At 34.1% G+C, this 16,321-nt stretch overlaps 1 protein-coding gene across 1 annotated transcript in view; it reads left to right on the top strand.

The window, feature by feature from the left end:
* Positions 1 to 1,811: 1,811 nt before the first annotated feature.
* The window catches only part of LOC128546258 (multiple epidermal growth factor-like domains protein 10), a 66,929-nt gene continuing 52,419 nt past the window's right edge, over positions 1,812 to 16,321 (top strand). Inside the window, exon 1 of the mRNA XM_053516554.1 lies at positions 1,812 to 2,067. Coding sequence (XP_053372529.1) covers positions 2,028 to 2,067 — 40 coding nt within the window. The 5' untranslated portion in view covers positions 1,812 to 2,027. The remainder of the gene's footprint in view (positions 2,068 to 16,321) is intronic.

Here is a 16,321-nt window from a genome sequence, read left to right as displayed (position 1 = left end):
TGCGTGTTTGTTTTGTCCTTGTTGTCCATTTGTGCCTTACTTTGTCAATTGTTGATGTGTATTTGTCTATCTTGTATACATAAGTACACACGCTGCTGTGAGCTTTTGTTAAAATGAAAATAATGATAGAAACCATTTGGAGAAAATGAAGTATACAAAAATCATAACTCTACCTTGCTTGTTTCTTAAACCATCTCCCTTATTATGATATAATCATAATATATTTTCCGGAGCATAAATAAAAACTTATAAAGATATTGTTGAAATGTCACATATTGACAGAGAATATCGTAAGAAAGTGCAATGTACAAGAACTATAGGTATACAACGCTTACGTGTTTAGTCATCTCCCTTTATTTCCACTTAAACTTTTGTCCTGAGCATAATTTCAAAACTTCTTAAGGAATTTCGCTAAATTTTTATACAATAACAGAGACTATTGAGAGCAAATGCACGGTTTAAGACTCAACTTACATTTTGAATTATCTCCCTTTATTTAATATGATTGTCCAATGCATGAATCTTCAAGTGTTGCTCCATTGGTGAATACTATTTATCACCGGGACCTCTGATTAAATAAAACTAACAATTCTAATACTACTGCTTCATTTTTAGATTCACATCTCTTTATTTATGATAATATCATACGTGCCAAAGGCCATTTGAATTGGAATGTACTGCAGAATATATTTCAATGAAAGTAACATATAAATTACAAGTAAACTTCTTAAGCCAGGTTACGTAAATGTTTGCTGAATTTTTCTAGCGTGATTCTGATTTGCTTTTAAAGTTCAATAGTAATTGGTTTTGTTTTGTCTTGTTGGGTTTAACGTCGCCCCGACATAATGAAAGGTCATATTGAGAATTCCAGCTTTTGTAGTGGAGAAAGAGCCCAGACTGTTGCCCCTCCGTGTATTATTTCTTAACGGGCCAGCACTCGGGTAGAACCACCGACCTTCCGTAAGTCAACTGGATGGATTCCTCACATGTAGAATTCAACGCCTCGAATGAGGCTCGAACCCACATCGGTGAGTGGCAAGTGATTTGGAGTCAGAAACCTTAACCTCTCAGCCACGGAGGCTTCATTTTGCGAGAAGGTATACCCAAACCTTTGGGATCATTTAATCCATTCAATATCTATGAAAAGCAGGTGCTATGGTGTGTGAGGGGTGTTACACTTCCATTACCTCTCATGCTCTCATGAACAGACTTTAAAATCTTCTTACAGATTTTATTACAAACTCTATTAGATTTTGGGTCATTGTAATTTTCTATCTGTGAAATTATAAAAGTTTCATTAAAAGTGTTTATGACCCAACTATCTGGAGAAACACCGCATGTTTTGTGTTTAACCTCTTTACAGTTGGACGCTACGTTTCCATCTTTGGATGTGTCTCATGGAACAGGTGGAGGAATGTATGTTAGTAAGTTTTCAAATCCCACTGGGACTGAGCTATTTTGATATCTGTATCGTGGCCTGTTTTTTCAGGCCACTTGATGCTGTCTCTTCTGCAGATGCAATAAGTAAATTAAATTTTGCTTTTATATAAATTTAAAAGAGCTTTTTCTGTTTTTTAAATTAATTGAAAGTTTCATCGAATGCATATTTCAACAGATCTAGAATAGGATTTGATTAACTGTAAAAGACAAAAAAAGAAACAAATATTTCATTCAATTCTCATTTCTGTCGTTTTAGTTAAACAGGTAGTAATATATACATGACTGTGTTGTTTAGACACAAACTTATCACATCTGCCAAGTTTATATTAAAATATCTTACGTTAAAGGGAAGTATATACCTGCGAAGGCTTACGTTTTGTTGATAAAAAGAATAATTTAGCAATCTTACTTTTTCAAACTTCCTCTTTTCTGTTCAAACGTGAAATGCGACTACAGGTGATTGTCATTTTTGTTAGTGCAAAACTATATTTGTATCAAGATTAACTTGTTTTCATTTCGAGACGGACATTTGTCTTGTGAAAACAAACTCTGACTAAGAAAATTAAGGAAGAAGTGGAATTTACAGAATGATCGAGCTTGTAGGATTTGTAGTTGTACTTTTAGGAAGTAAGTAAATGATATCATAACGGATAAATCTTTTCTTATTTGCATAAAAGTTCTACTTGGGAGGCAACAAATAAGCTTTCATGTCTTGGGGTGCTCTGTGCATCCGGTAAATATATCCTAACCCGTTTTGTTGCATTTATTTAATTACTAAATCGGTAAACACATGAATAATATGTTTAATTTTTCCTACAATTAATTGTATATGCTTGCATTGGTAGACTCTACATAATTATATACATATATTTCCGCCTGTTTTGTTTTTAATTTAAAGAAAAAAGACAGAACAATTTATAAATCCTTTCCAAAGGCCTTCAGAAGAGAATTTTCTTACATGATACCAAAAATTTCCCTTGTTATTAGATATTTATCTGTATTTAGTCAATGTTTTATTGTGCTTACTAAATGTAATTGAAATGCTAAGATATTCATATTTATGTATGTGAGACAGTCCTCTTACTCTCACTGTGGGGAATCACATGATAAAATAATCTCTAAACCAAAATAAATTTATGAATAATATGGGATAATATTGAAGCAGCTTTTGCTGTAAATCTAAAATATAGCAACATAGATGTATCCTAAAACTACATAGATGTCAATCACAATCACCTTCTGTTTATCTGGAACACTTCAAGAAACTGGGACTTCTTATTTTCCTTAGTGTTTGTAATTACAGGATATCTATCATTATTGTCAACTACATAATAATTTACCGATTTTCACTAGTCATATGATAGGCTATGTTTAAGTTTCATATCTTATCATAATAGGAAATTTATTCATGCTCTTCAAAATATAACATTGGTTTAGAGATTATTTTGATCATGTGATTCCCCACAGTGTACTCTTGTACTCTTGCGTTTCGGATTTCAACTTGCCTGATGTTTTTTGCACAAATTAAACAAGCGTTTATCTAACACAGAATCATCATGCTGCGCTTGTTGAAATATATACAGTCAACCAATGCGAGATAGCCTTTGAAACAAATGCATACTTACCTATACTTAAATATATTGAATATCAAAATGTAAAAATCATTGTGACAAGTATTGTGTTTGTAATAGAGATTTTCAACTTACTTCGACACGGACTGCGGACAGCGGACTTCGTACTTACAGTAGGGATTTTCTCAAAATATTTAAAGGTTCGAAGAAAAGAAAACACACTTAGGGTATGTTGTAACTTTTGCCTTCTTTGTACAAATTAGTGTACTGTGATATAATTGTCTGCTATTATACAATACAATCGTTTGAAAATATATGGATAGTGAACAGCCTACATTTAAAACAAGTAATCGCAATATTCAGATATCATCTAAATACTCTGTCACATTTTACTTGCGTTAAGCAGATTCTTCAATTATCCGTATGCTTTAACATTTTGTTTTTATATTGTAAGACATTTCTGGCGTTACATAACCTCCGTGCGAATCGAACAACATGACATGTGAAGTTTCGAACCCACTTTACTACGATAATAATTTACCTTAGTATGTTCATGCATTAATAATACAACTTGAAACATGGTTTTGAAGATAACGGCGATTCCTGATTTAATATGTGTCCGTCCATACAATTCCTAGACTAGTTTTTTCCTAGCAATAAAATAAAATAAAACGCAGTTCACAATGTTATTGTTGAAAAATAAAAAAAAATAAAAGAAAGTCCGTTTATTTTTTTGTTGCATAATATATATACCGTGTTTTAGTAGAATTCTGTACGAAATAGGTCATTGCTTTTCATTAATTTTGTTAATTGTATCTAATGTTCGATAAAATAGAAGTTTTACTGAAATATCTTGAATGATTTATTTCAACACTTTGTCCAAACATACTTTAAGTTCTCATACATGTATCTTTCAACCCCGTCGAAACAAGATCCGATACATTACCATATTTAAGGTAAATCATCCCGAATTAGTTATGTATCAGCATGTTTGGAGATAAAAAAGCAAATAGCCACGTATTTTCATAATCTGATATCAGAATCACATGTTAAAAGTTGTTTTAAATTTACTGTCTTAAAATGACTACTCGGTATGAATTACCAGTCTTAACTGGAATTCAATCTTTAAGTACCATTAAAACTGTTTAAGTACCATTAAAACTGGTTGTCAAAATGTCAATCTAAAACCCAGCGGAGACCAAAAATTGTTTTGTGAACATTAGGCATGGGAAGCGTCCAACGTAAAATTCCCAAAATACTTGCATAGAATTATGTCTCCCCACTCCCCCCACCCCACCCCTCTCTCTCTCTCTCTCTCTCTTTCTCTCTCTCTTGTTTTTGCCCTGTCCGTCCGTCCGTCCGTACGTCACTCTTCATTTCTGATCAATAACTGGAAAACCATTTGATCTTCAAACTTCATAGGGTTGTAGGGCTGCTGGAGTATACGACCCCTATTGTTTTTGGGATCACTTCATCAAAGGTCAAGGTCACAGGGGCCTGAACATTGAAAATAATGTCCGATCAATAACTAGAGAACCACTTGACCCAGAATGTTGAAACTTCATAGGATGATTGGTCATGTAGAGTAGATGACCCCTATTTTAAGGGGATCACTCCGTTAAAGGTCAAGGTCACAGGGGCCTGAACATTGAAAACCATTTCCGATCAATAACTTAAGAACCACTTGACCCAGAATGTTGAAACTTCATAAGATGATTGTACATGCAAAGTAGATGACCCCTATTGATTTTGGACTCACTCTGTTAAAGGTCAAGGTCACAGGGGCCTGAATATTGAAAATCATTTCCGGTCAGTAACTTGAGAACCACTTGACCCAGAATGTTGAAACTTAATAGGATGATTGGTCATGCAGAGTAGATGACTCCTATTGATTTTGGGGGTCACTCTATTTAAGGTCAATGTCACAGGGGCCTGAACATGGAAAACCGTTTCCGATCAATAACTTGAGAACCTCTTGACCCAGAATGTTAAAACTTCATAGGATAATTGGACATGCAGAGTAAATGACCCCAATTAATTTTGGGGTCACTCTATTAAAGGTCAAGGTCACAGGGGCCTGAACATGGAAAACCGTTTCCGGTCAGTAACTTGAGAACAACTCGACCCAGAATGTTGAATCTTCATAGGATGATTGAACATGCAGAGTAGATGACCCCTGTTAATTTTTGGGTCAGTCTATTAAAGGTCAAGGTCACAGGGGCCTTGTGATATAAAATCATTTCCGGAAAATAACTTGAGAACCACTTGACCCAGACTGTTGAAACTTAATAGGGGGATTGGACATGCAGAGTAGATGGCCCCTATTTATTATGGGGTCACTTGACCAAAGGTCAAGGTCACATGAGCCTGAACAGTGACTTGAGAACCACTAGGCCAAGAGTGTTGAAACTTAGCGGGATGACTGGACATGCCAAGTAGATGATCCCTATTGTAGCCAACCATCAGTGTCTCTTTGACTTTCGCTCCTGATCTCTATTGACTTCTTGCCTATACGACTTTGCATTGGGGGAGACATGCGCTTTTTTACAAAAGCATCTTATAGTTGTCAACGAAATTATATTTTTGACACCATTTCAACAGTTCTGTGTGGTCATTTGATACAACCAGCTTAGTATTCGAGACTAGCCTTTATCATTGGCAAAGCCTTTTTAGTCGGGTACTTTTTCGAACACATGCATACACATGGTAGATACTCGGCTTTGGGGAACTTGGACAAAGATTTAAACTCATGAAAACTCACGGTATATATTGGTTTAAAAATTTATAATGTAGCCATCTTTTATATCCTGATAATATAACGTGACCGGAAAAACTGAATGAATTCAATACCTTATAAAAATGAATTTGTAGGGTTTGAAATAGTTTAGAACATACATGTATAATACCAAGTAAAACATTTTTACCGCGGTGCATTAAACTGTCACGCATCGTATCGTGCATTTTAAAAATTGTGCGTCGTACAATAGCATTTCAGCAACCCGAGTGCATTAGTACGAAACTATGTTTCCTTTATCACGTTATGCATTCTTTGGTACCAGATATTCAACTGACTTGTAACATAATGTTGTTTTGATTCCCTGATCTTAAATAGGCGAACCTCTTGCGGCACAGTGGAAGAGTGTCTGTCACCTTACCAGGTGGTCATTAGTTCAAATCCTTGATTAAAAGGTATGTTCATCGTTGAATTAACAGCCGTTTCACTGCTAGCGAATACTGGCTAGAGAACTTCACGAAATTGACTACAAGCATTTAAATAAGTTGCTACACTTCAGATAAAAAAGAATAAGTTTGCGATGTCTTGTTCATAAATAAGGTAATCGGAAGATTTTAGTATAATAGATATGTTATTTTTATTTTTTTTTTAAAAATGCGCCCACGCGGTTACGAATGCTTGTAAGACAAAATACATGTATATCGGTAATTCATATGTACAACGGATATTAAATCTTATGACTGTCTTTTCTCGGATATTTTTAATGGAAACAGTATTACGGCATTAGAACCGGAAGCTAAATACGCCGCTGTTCACTTTTGCACACACAAAAAAAACAACAAAAACCCCTATAGTAAGTTCGCAGTCCGTGGTACGCTGTACGCGTCGAAGTAAGCTGAAAATCTCTAATAACAGTTTTCTTGTGAATAATTTTAGTCTGGTGGTTTTAGCCCCTGAAAAAAGTTTATGAGGGCCGGAATGTTAATGCTAGGAGATAAAGGCTTTATTAAAGTTTAAACATCCCTGGTTCATCTGGGTGCTGTCTCCAAAAAATATATGACCATTATATGCAAATTATAGAGGTCAAAAGGTCATGCATTGAAACTGATATTTTCACATAATTTTGGCACTGATGCAATGATTCATGAATAATATCTCATTATACAGGATTTGATTTACAATATTAGGATTAAATAAACCATACACTTGTATCCAATTAATAAATTATGACTCGCACTCAAAAACGTATTGTATGCTCATACATAAAGGTTAAAGGTCAGAGGGTATATATACAGAACAAAATAGCTAACCGCATTTGCTAATTTTCCAATATCTTTGTAAATTCTGTAAATACAAATTTGAAATTTAGCATACTTTTAGAACAAAGTGTTGTTAATAACATAATAAAATTTCAAAAATATTAAGTGACGCCAACATATAAATTTTATTCAATTTACTAACTCACCCCATTTGTAAAGAAGTCACAAAAACACATAAAAGCTGTGTTTTAGTGAATAAGTGAAAACCATTTGTAAGAATAAGAACTGTTCATACTAACATTTTTTTCTAGCAAATGGTTAAATTTGACACGAATGGTGAATGCTGTTTTGAGAAAAAACAAGTTAACGAAGTTATTTCATTATCTTCCCAAAATACGTTTTCGTTTTAAGTATGTACATGCACATTGTAAACATGTTTGTTTACTTTTTGTGACCTGTCAAAAATTGGTTTAAATCGTAAAATGAATGAATATTATATCATAAGACGTGTTTTGGTTTTGTTGAAAGTTCGGCATTTTAAAAATGATAAAATTGATAAATTTATCAATTACATATTGTTCTGAGTGTACATTACATTTCAAGAAGTATTTTATGTTATTTTTTTGACGATATTGGCAAATAAATATGGGGGACACTTAGCTATTTTGTTCAGTATATATTAGTTATATACAACTTTAGGAAAGCTTTTAATTTACAGATTCTTCTCAAATCTTTATGTAATATTTGTATATATTTTATCATGAAATACTGTTGAAGTTCACCTTCCGACAGGATACATTGTAAAGTTTTAAATGTTTCACTTCGCTTTATTGGCTCGACTTTTTGAAGAAAAAGTAGAGCTATTGCTCTCGCCCCAGCATCGGAGTCGGCATTGCTGTTGGTTAAGATTTTTAATTAAGTCAGATATATCTGTTACTATCATACTATTGACTTGAAACTTAAAATAATTATTTACTATCAAAGTCTACACCAGGAGAAACAATTCCCATAATTCTGGTTTGAATTTTGATGGAGTTACGCCCCTTTTTGACTAAGAATTTTGGTTGAAGTTTTTGATAAATAAAATCTGGAATGTAGATCCCTCGGAAGCACCGAGAACAAGGCAAACAGTGAAAATTGCAGACTCGGTTTGATTGAGTCTGTTCGTGAGCAGTAATGGAAAATGCAACACTGCTCACGCCCCCTAGCACCGGCTTAAGCAGTATTCAATCTTCAAATCTAAATGAGTTGAAATCAATGATCCCGAAGGACCAGAAAATATAACAACACTGAGATGAAGTCGGGGCGACTTTTTACGGCCGCCACACAGCACTTAACACCCGCTGTTGTGAAGTAAATAAAAACTGGAATGTAGATCCCTCGGAAGCACCGAGAACAAGGCAAACAGTGAAAATTGCAGACTCGGTTTGATTGAGTCTGTTCGTGAGCAGTAATGGAAAATGCAACACTGCTCACGCCCCCTAGCACCGGCTTAAGCAGTATTCAATCTTCAAATCTAAATGAGTTGAAATCAATGATCCCGAAGGACCAGAAAATATAACAACACTGAGATGAAGTCGAAATATCTCTGTTACTATCAAAGCTATTGAGTTGAAACTTTAAATAGTTTTTTACTATCAAAGTCTACACCAGGAGAAACAAACTCCCTAACTCTGATTTGAATTTTTACAGAGTTATGCCTCTTGTTAACTTAGATGTTTTGGTTAAAGTTTTATAAGGTTTTTACTGGCAAAGCTCTAATTCAGAGTCAAGCAATGAGAAAATGTCTAGCGCGCTGTGTTACGGACAGCTCTGACTTGTTTTAATTCGGGTTGAGACTACTTAACCAAATATTTCTGATTTCTTGTTAAGATATTTTTCTTTATCTAACTAATGCAATCAGTTTGATCATACAGATGCTTCTCAGTTTAAATGTAACAAATATATGTTAAAGATCCAAAGGTCTCAATAAGTGCTATGAAGTATAAATAAACATGATCATATTGCCTACTGAAAAGATGCATAACCTTGCATCTAAAAGGGTATTATTTATCAACTACATCAATGTTTCATTGATAAACAATTTCAATTACGTTAATATTTGGGGGAAAAAAACAACAAAAAAAACCCCAGAAAATACTTGCCAAAAAAATATTCTTTCAATAAACTTATGACTTGCGTCTGTGTTCATATTCTGGAAATGTAATATTGTTAATAGTATGTTTATATATCTATCAGAACCAATCGTAATTTCATTTTTGAATTAGTTCTAAAACTGAAGAAAAACACATTTATTATACTATATGATATAAAAGGGAAGTAATTTCATCTACAAACAAAAAGGAAACTTTATTTGGGTGCATGTGACCTTGACCTTTGCACACGTCATATTGTTTATAATGGTGAAAATTTAAGTGGCGTCGTTGGAATATATCAACAAAAATTGCAAACCAATATATATATCATGTAAGGATGATGTCGGCTGTATGTGGGAGTCGCTAAAACATGTACATGTACCGGTACTTGTAAACTCATGATTACAGAACAATATTCAGTATTGTTAAATAATTCGTTTATGTGAAATTAGGAGAATAGCAGCATAGGGCAATAAGTTCATATAAACATTCGGAAATATTTAACTGCTTTCCTGTATGAAAGCTCATCTAGGTTATCGGTATATAACACAACATTTACTTGGTTTGATATAAAAGTTTTAAAAAGGTAAAATTTCTTGTTTAAAGTGGGTAGTGGACGAAAGTCCCCACCTGTAATGGATGGAACAACATATTTCCAGCGGAGCCCACGGCAGGTGTGATATTTACCTTCCCAGCATACATTCTAGACCGATAGTGCTGGAAACAGTGCCAGTACTGAACACTGGTCGGGATATTAGCAGCAACCTTGAATCGAACCCGGACCACTGTAGCCCAGTCTGCTAACTTTTGCGCCACTCACTCTCTATCAATAGAGAGTTTTAATGCACAAAGGACATACTCTAATTAAGTAACGTATGTACCAATAAGCTGCATCTGGCGAAAGAATGCACTTTAAAGTAATTTACATAAAGAATTATTCAAAAGTCATTTTAAGATGCTTGTTAACTAAGCACTGTAACCTAATACTCATTGTGTAACTTTGAAAAGTTTGTCAATCTTAAGTGTTAATGTAACGTAGAGTTTGGTGAAATAAGTGGTACGCTAAACAAAGCATGATATTCTAGTACTCAGTGGTAGACAGTCATTGCTCAAAGTGTAGTAAATTGTGGGAGGGGACAATTTATTCATTAAAATTATGTAAAAGCGACTTGTAATAAGAACTCACAAATAAAAATAAAATCGAATTATACCTGTGTTATGCAGTACATTTTTTTTCAAAAGTAAATATAAGTATCGGTACGTATGTTACCATGAAAGCATGCTGAAATAAAACAAGAGGACCGCTTTATCGGTGCAGATCCTCATCTGATTATTTTGTCTCTGTATAATAGAAATATTGCAGGATGGAGTTATGTTTCTTGTTATACAGAGTCAGCTTTTAATGGTTAACAAGTGCTACAAGTTTTAAAGCAATAGCTTTGATAGTTTAAGAGATAATTAACCTGAACATAAAACTTAAATAAGAAATTCAATATTTTTAGTCCAAAAGGGACCATAACTCTTGCAAAAAGCAGAATGGAGTTACGTTTCTTGCTGTGCAAAGTCATCTATTGATGGTGAACAAGTGTTGCCAGTTTTAAAGTAAAAGCTTTGATAGTTTAGGAGAAAAGCTGACCTAAACATAAAACTTAACCAGGCAACGCCGACGAAGACGCCAACGCCGATGACGATCAAGTGATGAGAATAATTTTCAAACAAGAGCTGTCACAGAAGACAGCGTGCTCGACTATTTCGATGTTGAATAGTAAAACTTGGCATATCTGAGGAAACTGGAGCTGTGACTAGAGTGATTGCAATGGTGGACGAATATATTGCACAATAGCCTGAGTCAAAAATATTAAGTAATAAGAGAGGTAAAGATAAATTGTATCAAAACACTATATAAGTATAGTCTAAGAAAAAAGTTGGCATAATTCATTAAATATTGGTGCAAAAGTTATGCACCTTGTGTCATATGATGTGGGTTATGATGTGGAACAACTTCTTCAAGTTTGAATTAAATATGCATTTCATAATTATAACTGAGATATAGTGAAAATGCATCAAAATTAACCTTAAATTCTAAGTAAAAGGAGGCTTAATTCATGAAAAAATGTACCAGAGTTATGCACCTTGTGTCATATGATGTGGGTTATGATGTGGAACAACTTCTTCAAGTTTGAATTAAATATGCATTTCATAATTATAACTGAGATATAGTGAAAATGCATCAAAACTAACCTTAAATTCTAAGTAAAAGGAGGCTTAATTCATGAAAAAATGTACCAGAGTTATGCACCTTGTGTCATATGATGTGGGTGATGATGTTTAACAATTATTTTAAGTTTGAATCAGATCCATTCAGCAGTAACGGAGATAGAGTGAAAGTGCTTTAAAACTTTAACCTTAAATTCTAAGTAAAAAGGGGGAATAATTCATGACAAAATTGTGCCAGAGTTATGCACCTTGCTTCATATGATGAGGGTGATGATGTTGAACAACTATTTTAAGTTTGAATCAAATCCATTCAGTAATAACACAGATAGAGTGAAAGTGCATCAGAACTGTAACCTGAAAATCTAAGTGAAAAGGGGGATAAATCACGAAATATTGGTACCAGAGTTATGACCCTTAGGTCAGATGATATGGGTGATGATGAGGCATGACTATTTTGAGTTTGAATCAAATTTATCAAGTAATTACAGAGATAAATAGAAAAAAGAGAAAGTGTAAAAAAAACTTTAACTAAAGTTGGGGCGCGGAAAGACGCCGACGCCTGGTCGAGTAGGATAGCTCTCCTTATACTTCGTATAATCGAGCAAAAAATCAGATGAGCCAAAAAGTAACCCCATATTCTATAACAATGCTTAAGATATCTATGTTAAATTACATACAAAAATTTAAATATGCAGACAAAGGGAATATACAACTATCAAAGATCATATGTTGTGCTGTACATGATATATATTGATGATAACGTAAGTGTCAAGGAGCTGAGGTCTGATTTAACAAGTACATAATACGGTAAATATTAATCTTTATGTCTATAGTATTGATTGTGACCATCTGGTGATATGTTTTCTATATAATTGAACAATACCTTAAGCAAGTAGGGTACCACAAACCTTTTGACAAAAGCTTTGTAACGATCAACAGATGCCAGTAACGTAAGTACTATTTAGACCACTGAATAGAAAGTAATGTCATTTAGTGTTCAACGATATGGTTCAGACAACTACATTCTATAAAGGGAGATAATTAAAAAATGAGCGAGATAGACTCATCATTTTATACACTTCAGTTTCTTTCAGTGGTCTTTATCGTTGTGTGAAATTTCAACAAAAAAGATTGGTTAATTTGGAGTTTTTCTTTGGAAAAGAAATTTTATATATAAGTTTAATAAAGGGAGATAATTCAAAAAGTGAGGTAGATAGATTTATTGTACTTGTACAAAGCACTTTTCCTTAATGTCCTTAATCTTTGTATGAAGTTTGAATGAATCACTTTTGGATAACATATTAATAGTATTTGTAGATGACATTGTCTCAACGTAAACAGATAAAGTGCACGACCTTTGACCCTAATTTTAGACATTGTTTCTATTTGTCATGTTCTGTTTTAGCTTTGCATCAATTCTAAGTGACTAAAAATAGTTTCATAATACATTTAGGGTACAATTTTCCAGAAAAATTGCCAGTACATAATCACTGAAAAAAAAAAACTACACAAAAAAGTTGCAAAAACAGAATTTCATAGCATGACCTTTTGACCCCTCTAATTTACATAAAACATTGTTATATTTTTTGGAGACAGCTATCAAAGTAACCGGTAAGGTTCAAGCTTCAACAAATATGTTGTCTTTGGGCATTAACATGCCGGCCCTCATAAAATGATTTCTAGAGCACTTTTGCCACTAAAACCACCAGACTATTTTGAAATCATTCACGTGTGCAATCCAAGTGTACAGATATAGCGCCCACATCATGGTTCGGCCAGCATTAAATTGAGTGTACGCACGCATTGAATCTACACAATTAAACCTATGTTAAACCTTTCTCTAACCTTTAGTCAGTATATAGTATACTCAATGCGTGGGTACATGTTGTCCAAAATAGAATCGTTCCAGGCGGGACAGTAAAACTTCAATGTAAATGCGTATATGGTGTTGGCTTTAAAACACCAAATGAATGTTGATGTACTAAGTTCCTGTAGCTTGATTATTTTGAATATATAATTTGTTTTTAATACGAAACAAAACCATGGTTTATTTTGTATTTTATCGTCATTCTCAGAACTGCTTAAACATATTAGGATAGTATCTTAGATGAACTCTAATTTATCCAGTACTTGGTTTTAAAAGAATTCTGCCATACTAGCCTGTCGTACATTTGCTATATTCTATATAAACTGCTTTACCGGAACCAGGCTTACGTGTTACTCGGCACAATTTAGCTATACCAAAATATAACAAGAAATATCTTTAAAAATGATGGTCGGCGAATTGTAATAAGGAAAGAAGTTTATGAATTTTTCATCTAACATTCATCTTTCATCTAACATTTTTCAAATTGCAAAACTAAACACCGCACTTTAACAATTTAAATGGTTCTCTTTTAATTTTTCGCAAAGGTTTCGTAGGGTTGCAATTTTGTTTCGTTTATCCTTAGACGAATAATTACAGCAGTATTTTGATGAAGATTCATGAAGCGGTTCATGACAAGAGGTCATTAAACGTGTTTATATTTTTAGCTAAATTGGTCCCTATCCCCATTTGTAACAAAATAGCAGGAGACCTTACGATATTGTTGCACATCGAGTTTGACAAAAATCCATTACATTTTAGTGGTTAATGCGAAGAAAGGCATATCTACTTTTAGCTATAGTGGTCCCTAATAGGACCCAAGTTCCTATATAAATAAATTTGGAAGAGGACCTTATAATGATGCTCCAGACCAAGTATGACAAAGATCCACCAAGCTGTTCATAAGACGCTGTATAAAGGCATTTCTAGTTTTAGCTCTAGCAGCCCCTAAAAGGGGTCAAATGTCCCAGCTGAACAAAGTTGGCTAAGGGCCTAATAAAGATGCTACAAATCAAGTTTGATTAGAATACATGAGAAAAACCAATTAAAGGATTTTTTTTATTTATTATTTTTATTTATTTCTAAAATAGGCCAACTGATCCCCCTTTAACAAATGCATATTCGCTATTCATGAATCTTAGGACAATGACGTCACACCTATAAAAAATTGAAGGTCAAGCAAAACATACAATTGTAATTATTTCAATATTTCTGTTTCATAAGCAAAGTTTGACCGTAGTCATATCACATAGATAAACTGTATGCAGCGTACCTTCATTTCAGTGTAATGAGATTCAGTCATTATATAGCATATACATAACAAAATAGATTTCAACTGAGTTCAATATTTGCATACCATACTAAAGAAAAATATTCATATATAATAAATCAGTTAAATAATTTATAACAAATATATCAAAGCAAACAAGTACTCATTTCAATATGCAATCTGAATAAGTCACAAAAGCAAGAAACCTTTTCATATACGGACGACAATTATAACAAGGAAAATCTTTTAAAAAGCACTTCTCTACATAAAAGACTCTTATCACACCCTTATTCATGTGATACGCAGACCGTATTCAGCTCTTTCTTTAATTTGATATATGTTGGTATTTGAACAGGTTTTTATCATATTTATTAAACTTACTTATCATTTTCAGATATATCAATATTCTTGCTAAATATACTGAGCCAAAGTTAGCTTTAAAACTGTGAACAGCGTCGTTTAGGATAAACGCTTTGTCTACATTTCACTCAGCGTAGCACAATCAACAGAGTGAAAGAAATTGACACTCTCGTCCAATCAGGCAGAGTGTTGATAAATTATCTATAATGCGTTATCAAGTAGTTTGATTTGCAAACTGAAGTCACGTGGCATAGGTAACGAATTCGTTCTTAGACGGCGTTCGCCGAAAACACATGTGTTTCAAGCCTTCTTAACCGGTTCACCTTGGACATTCCAAACCAATACGTCATTTGACATACGATTGCAGAACGACACTGGACAATTGAACCAAGAACCACATTGTATATTCAAACCTAGAACGACAATGTTCATTTGAACCTAGAACGACATTGGACATTCGAACCTAGAACGACATTGGACATTCTTTTCAAAAAGACATTCGACATTCTAACACAGAACGTCATTAGACATTCGAATTCAAAACGACATTTGACATTCGATACCAGAACGCGTTGGACATTAGAATCCAGAACGACATTGGACCTTCAAATCCAAAATGATACTTGACATTCGATATCAGAGTGACATTGGATATTCGTACCCAGAACGACATTTAACATTTGAATCCAAAACTACACTGGACAATAGATATCAGAATGGCATAGTATACTCAAACCAAGAATGACGTTACACATTCGAACCTAGAACGACCTTGGGCATTCGACCCGTGAACGACATTGGACATTCGATACCAGAACAACATTGGTCATTCGAAACAAAAACGACACTGGATATTCGAATCCAAAACGACATTGGACGTTCGATTTCAGAATGATATTAGACATCCGAACCCAGAACGACAATTGACATTCGACCCGTGAACGACATTAGATTTTCGATATCAGAGCGACATTGGACATTCGAAACAAAAACGACACTGGACATTCGAATCAAAAACGACATTGCACGTTCGATTTCAGAACGATATTAGACATTCGAACCCAGAACGACAATGAACATTCGAACCCAGAACGAAATTGGATATTCGAGTCAAAATGACATCTGGCATTCTTTACCAGAACGACATTGTACATTCTATTTCAGAACTACAGAACGACACTAGAGATTTGAATCCAAACCGACATTGGACATTCTAACCTGTCATGGTCTGTGACACTTTCAAGAAGACTCGCACACGTTTAGGAAACAGTGCGAAGGGAGAAATCATCGTCCAAATAGTCCTTGATTCCTTTTCAATCATTTAGAATGCTCTGCGACACTTTCAGGAGAACTCGCACTTTCAGAAATCGGTGCCAAGGGAGAAAACACAGCAATCCCTGTGTTCTTTCAAACTAATCAGGTCGGTCTGCGACTATTTCAGGTTTGCTGGCAGACATTAAGGAACTGGTGC

This window comes from Mercenaria mercenaria, chromosome 10, assembly GCF_021730395.1.
Source record: "Mercenaria mercenaria strain notata chromosome 10, MADL_Memer_1, whole genome shotgun sequence".
Classification (NCBI taxonomy): Eukaryota; Metazoa; Mollusca; class Bivalvia; order Venerida; family Veneridae; genus Mercenaria; species Mercenaria mercenaria.
Note: the sequence above shows the minus strand (reverse complement) of the source record. Positions and strands in the feature narration are given on the sequence as shown.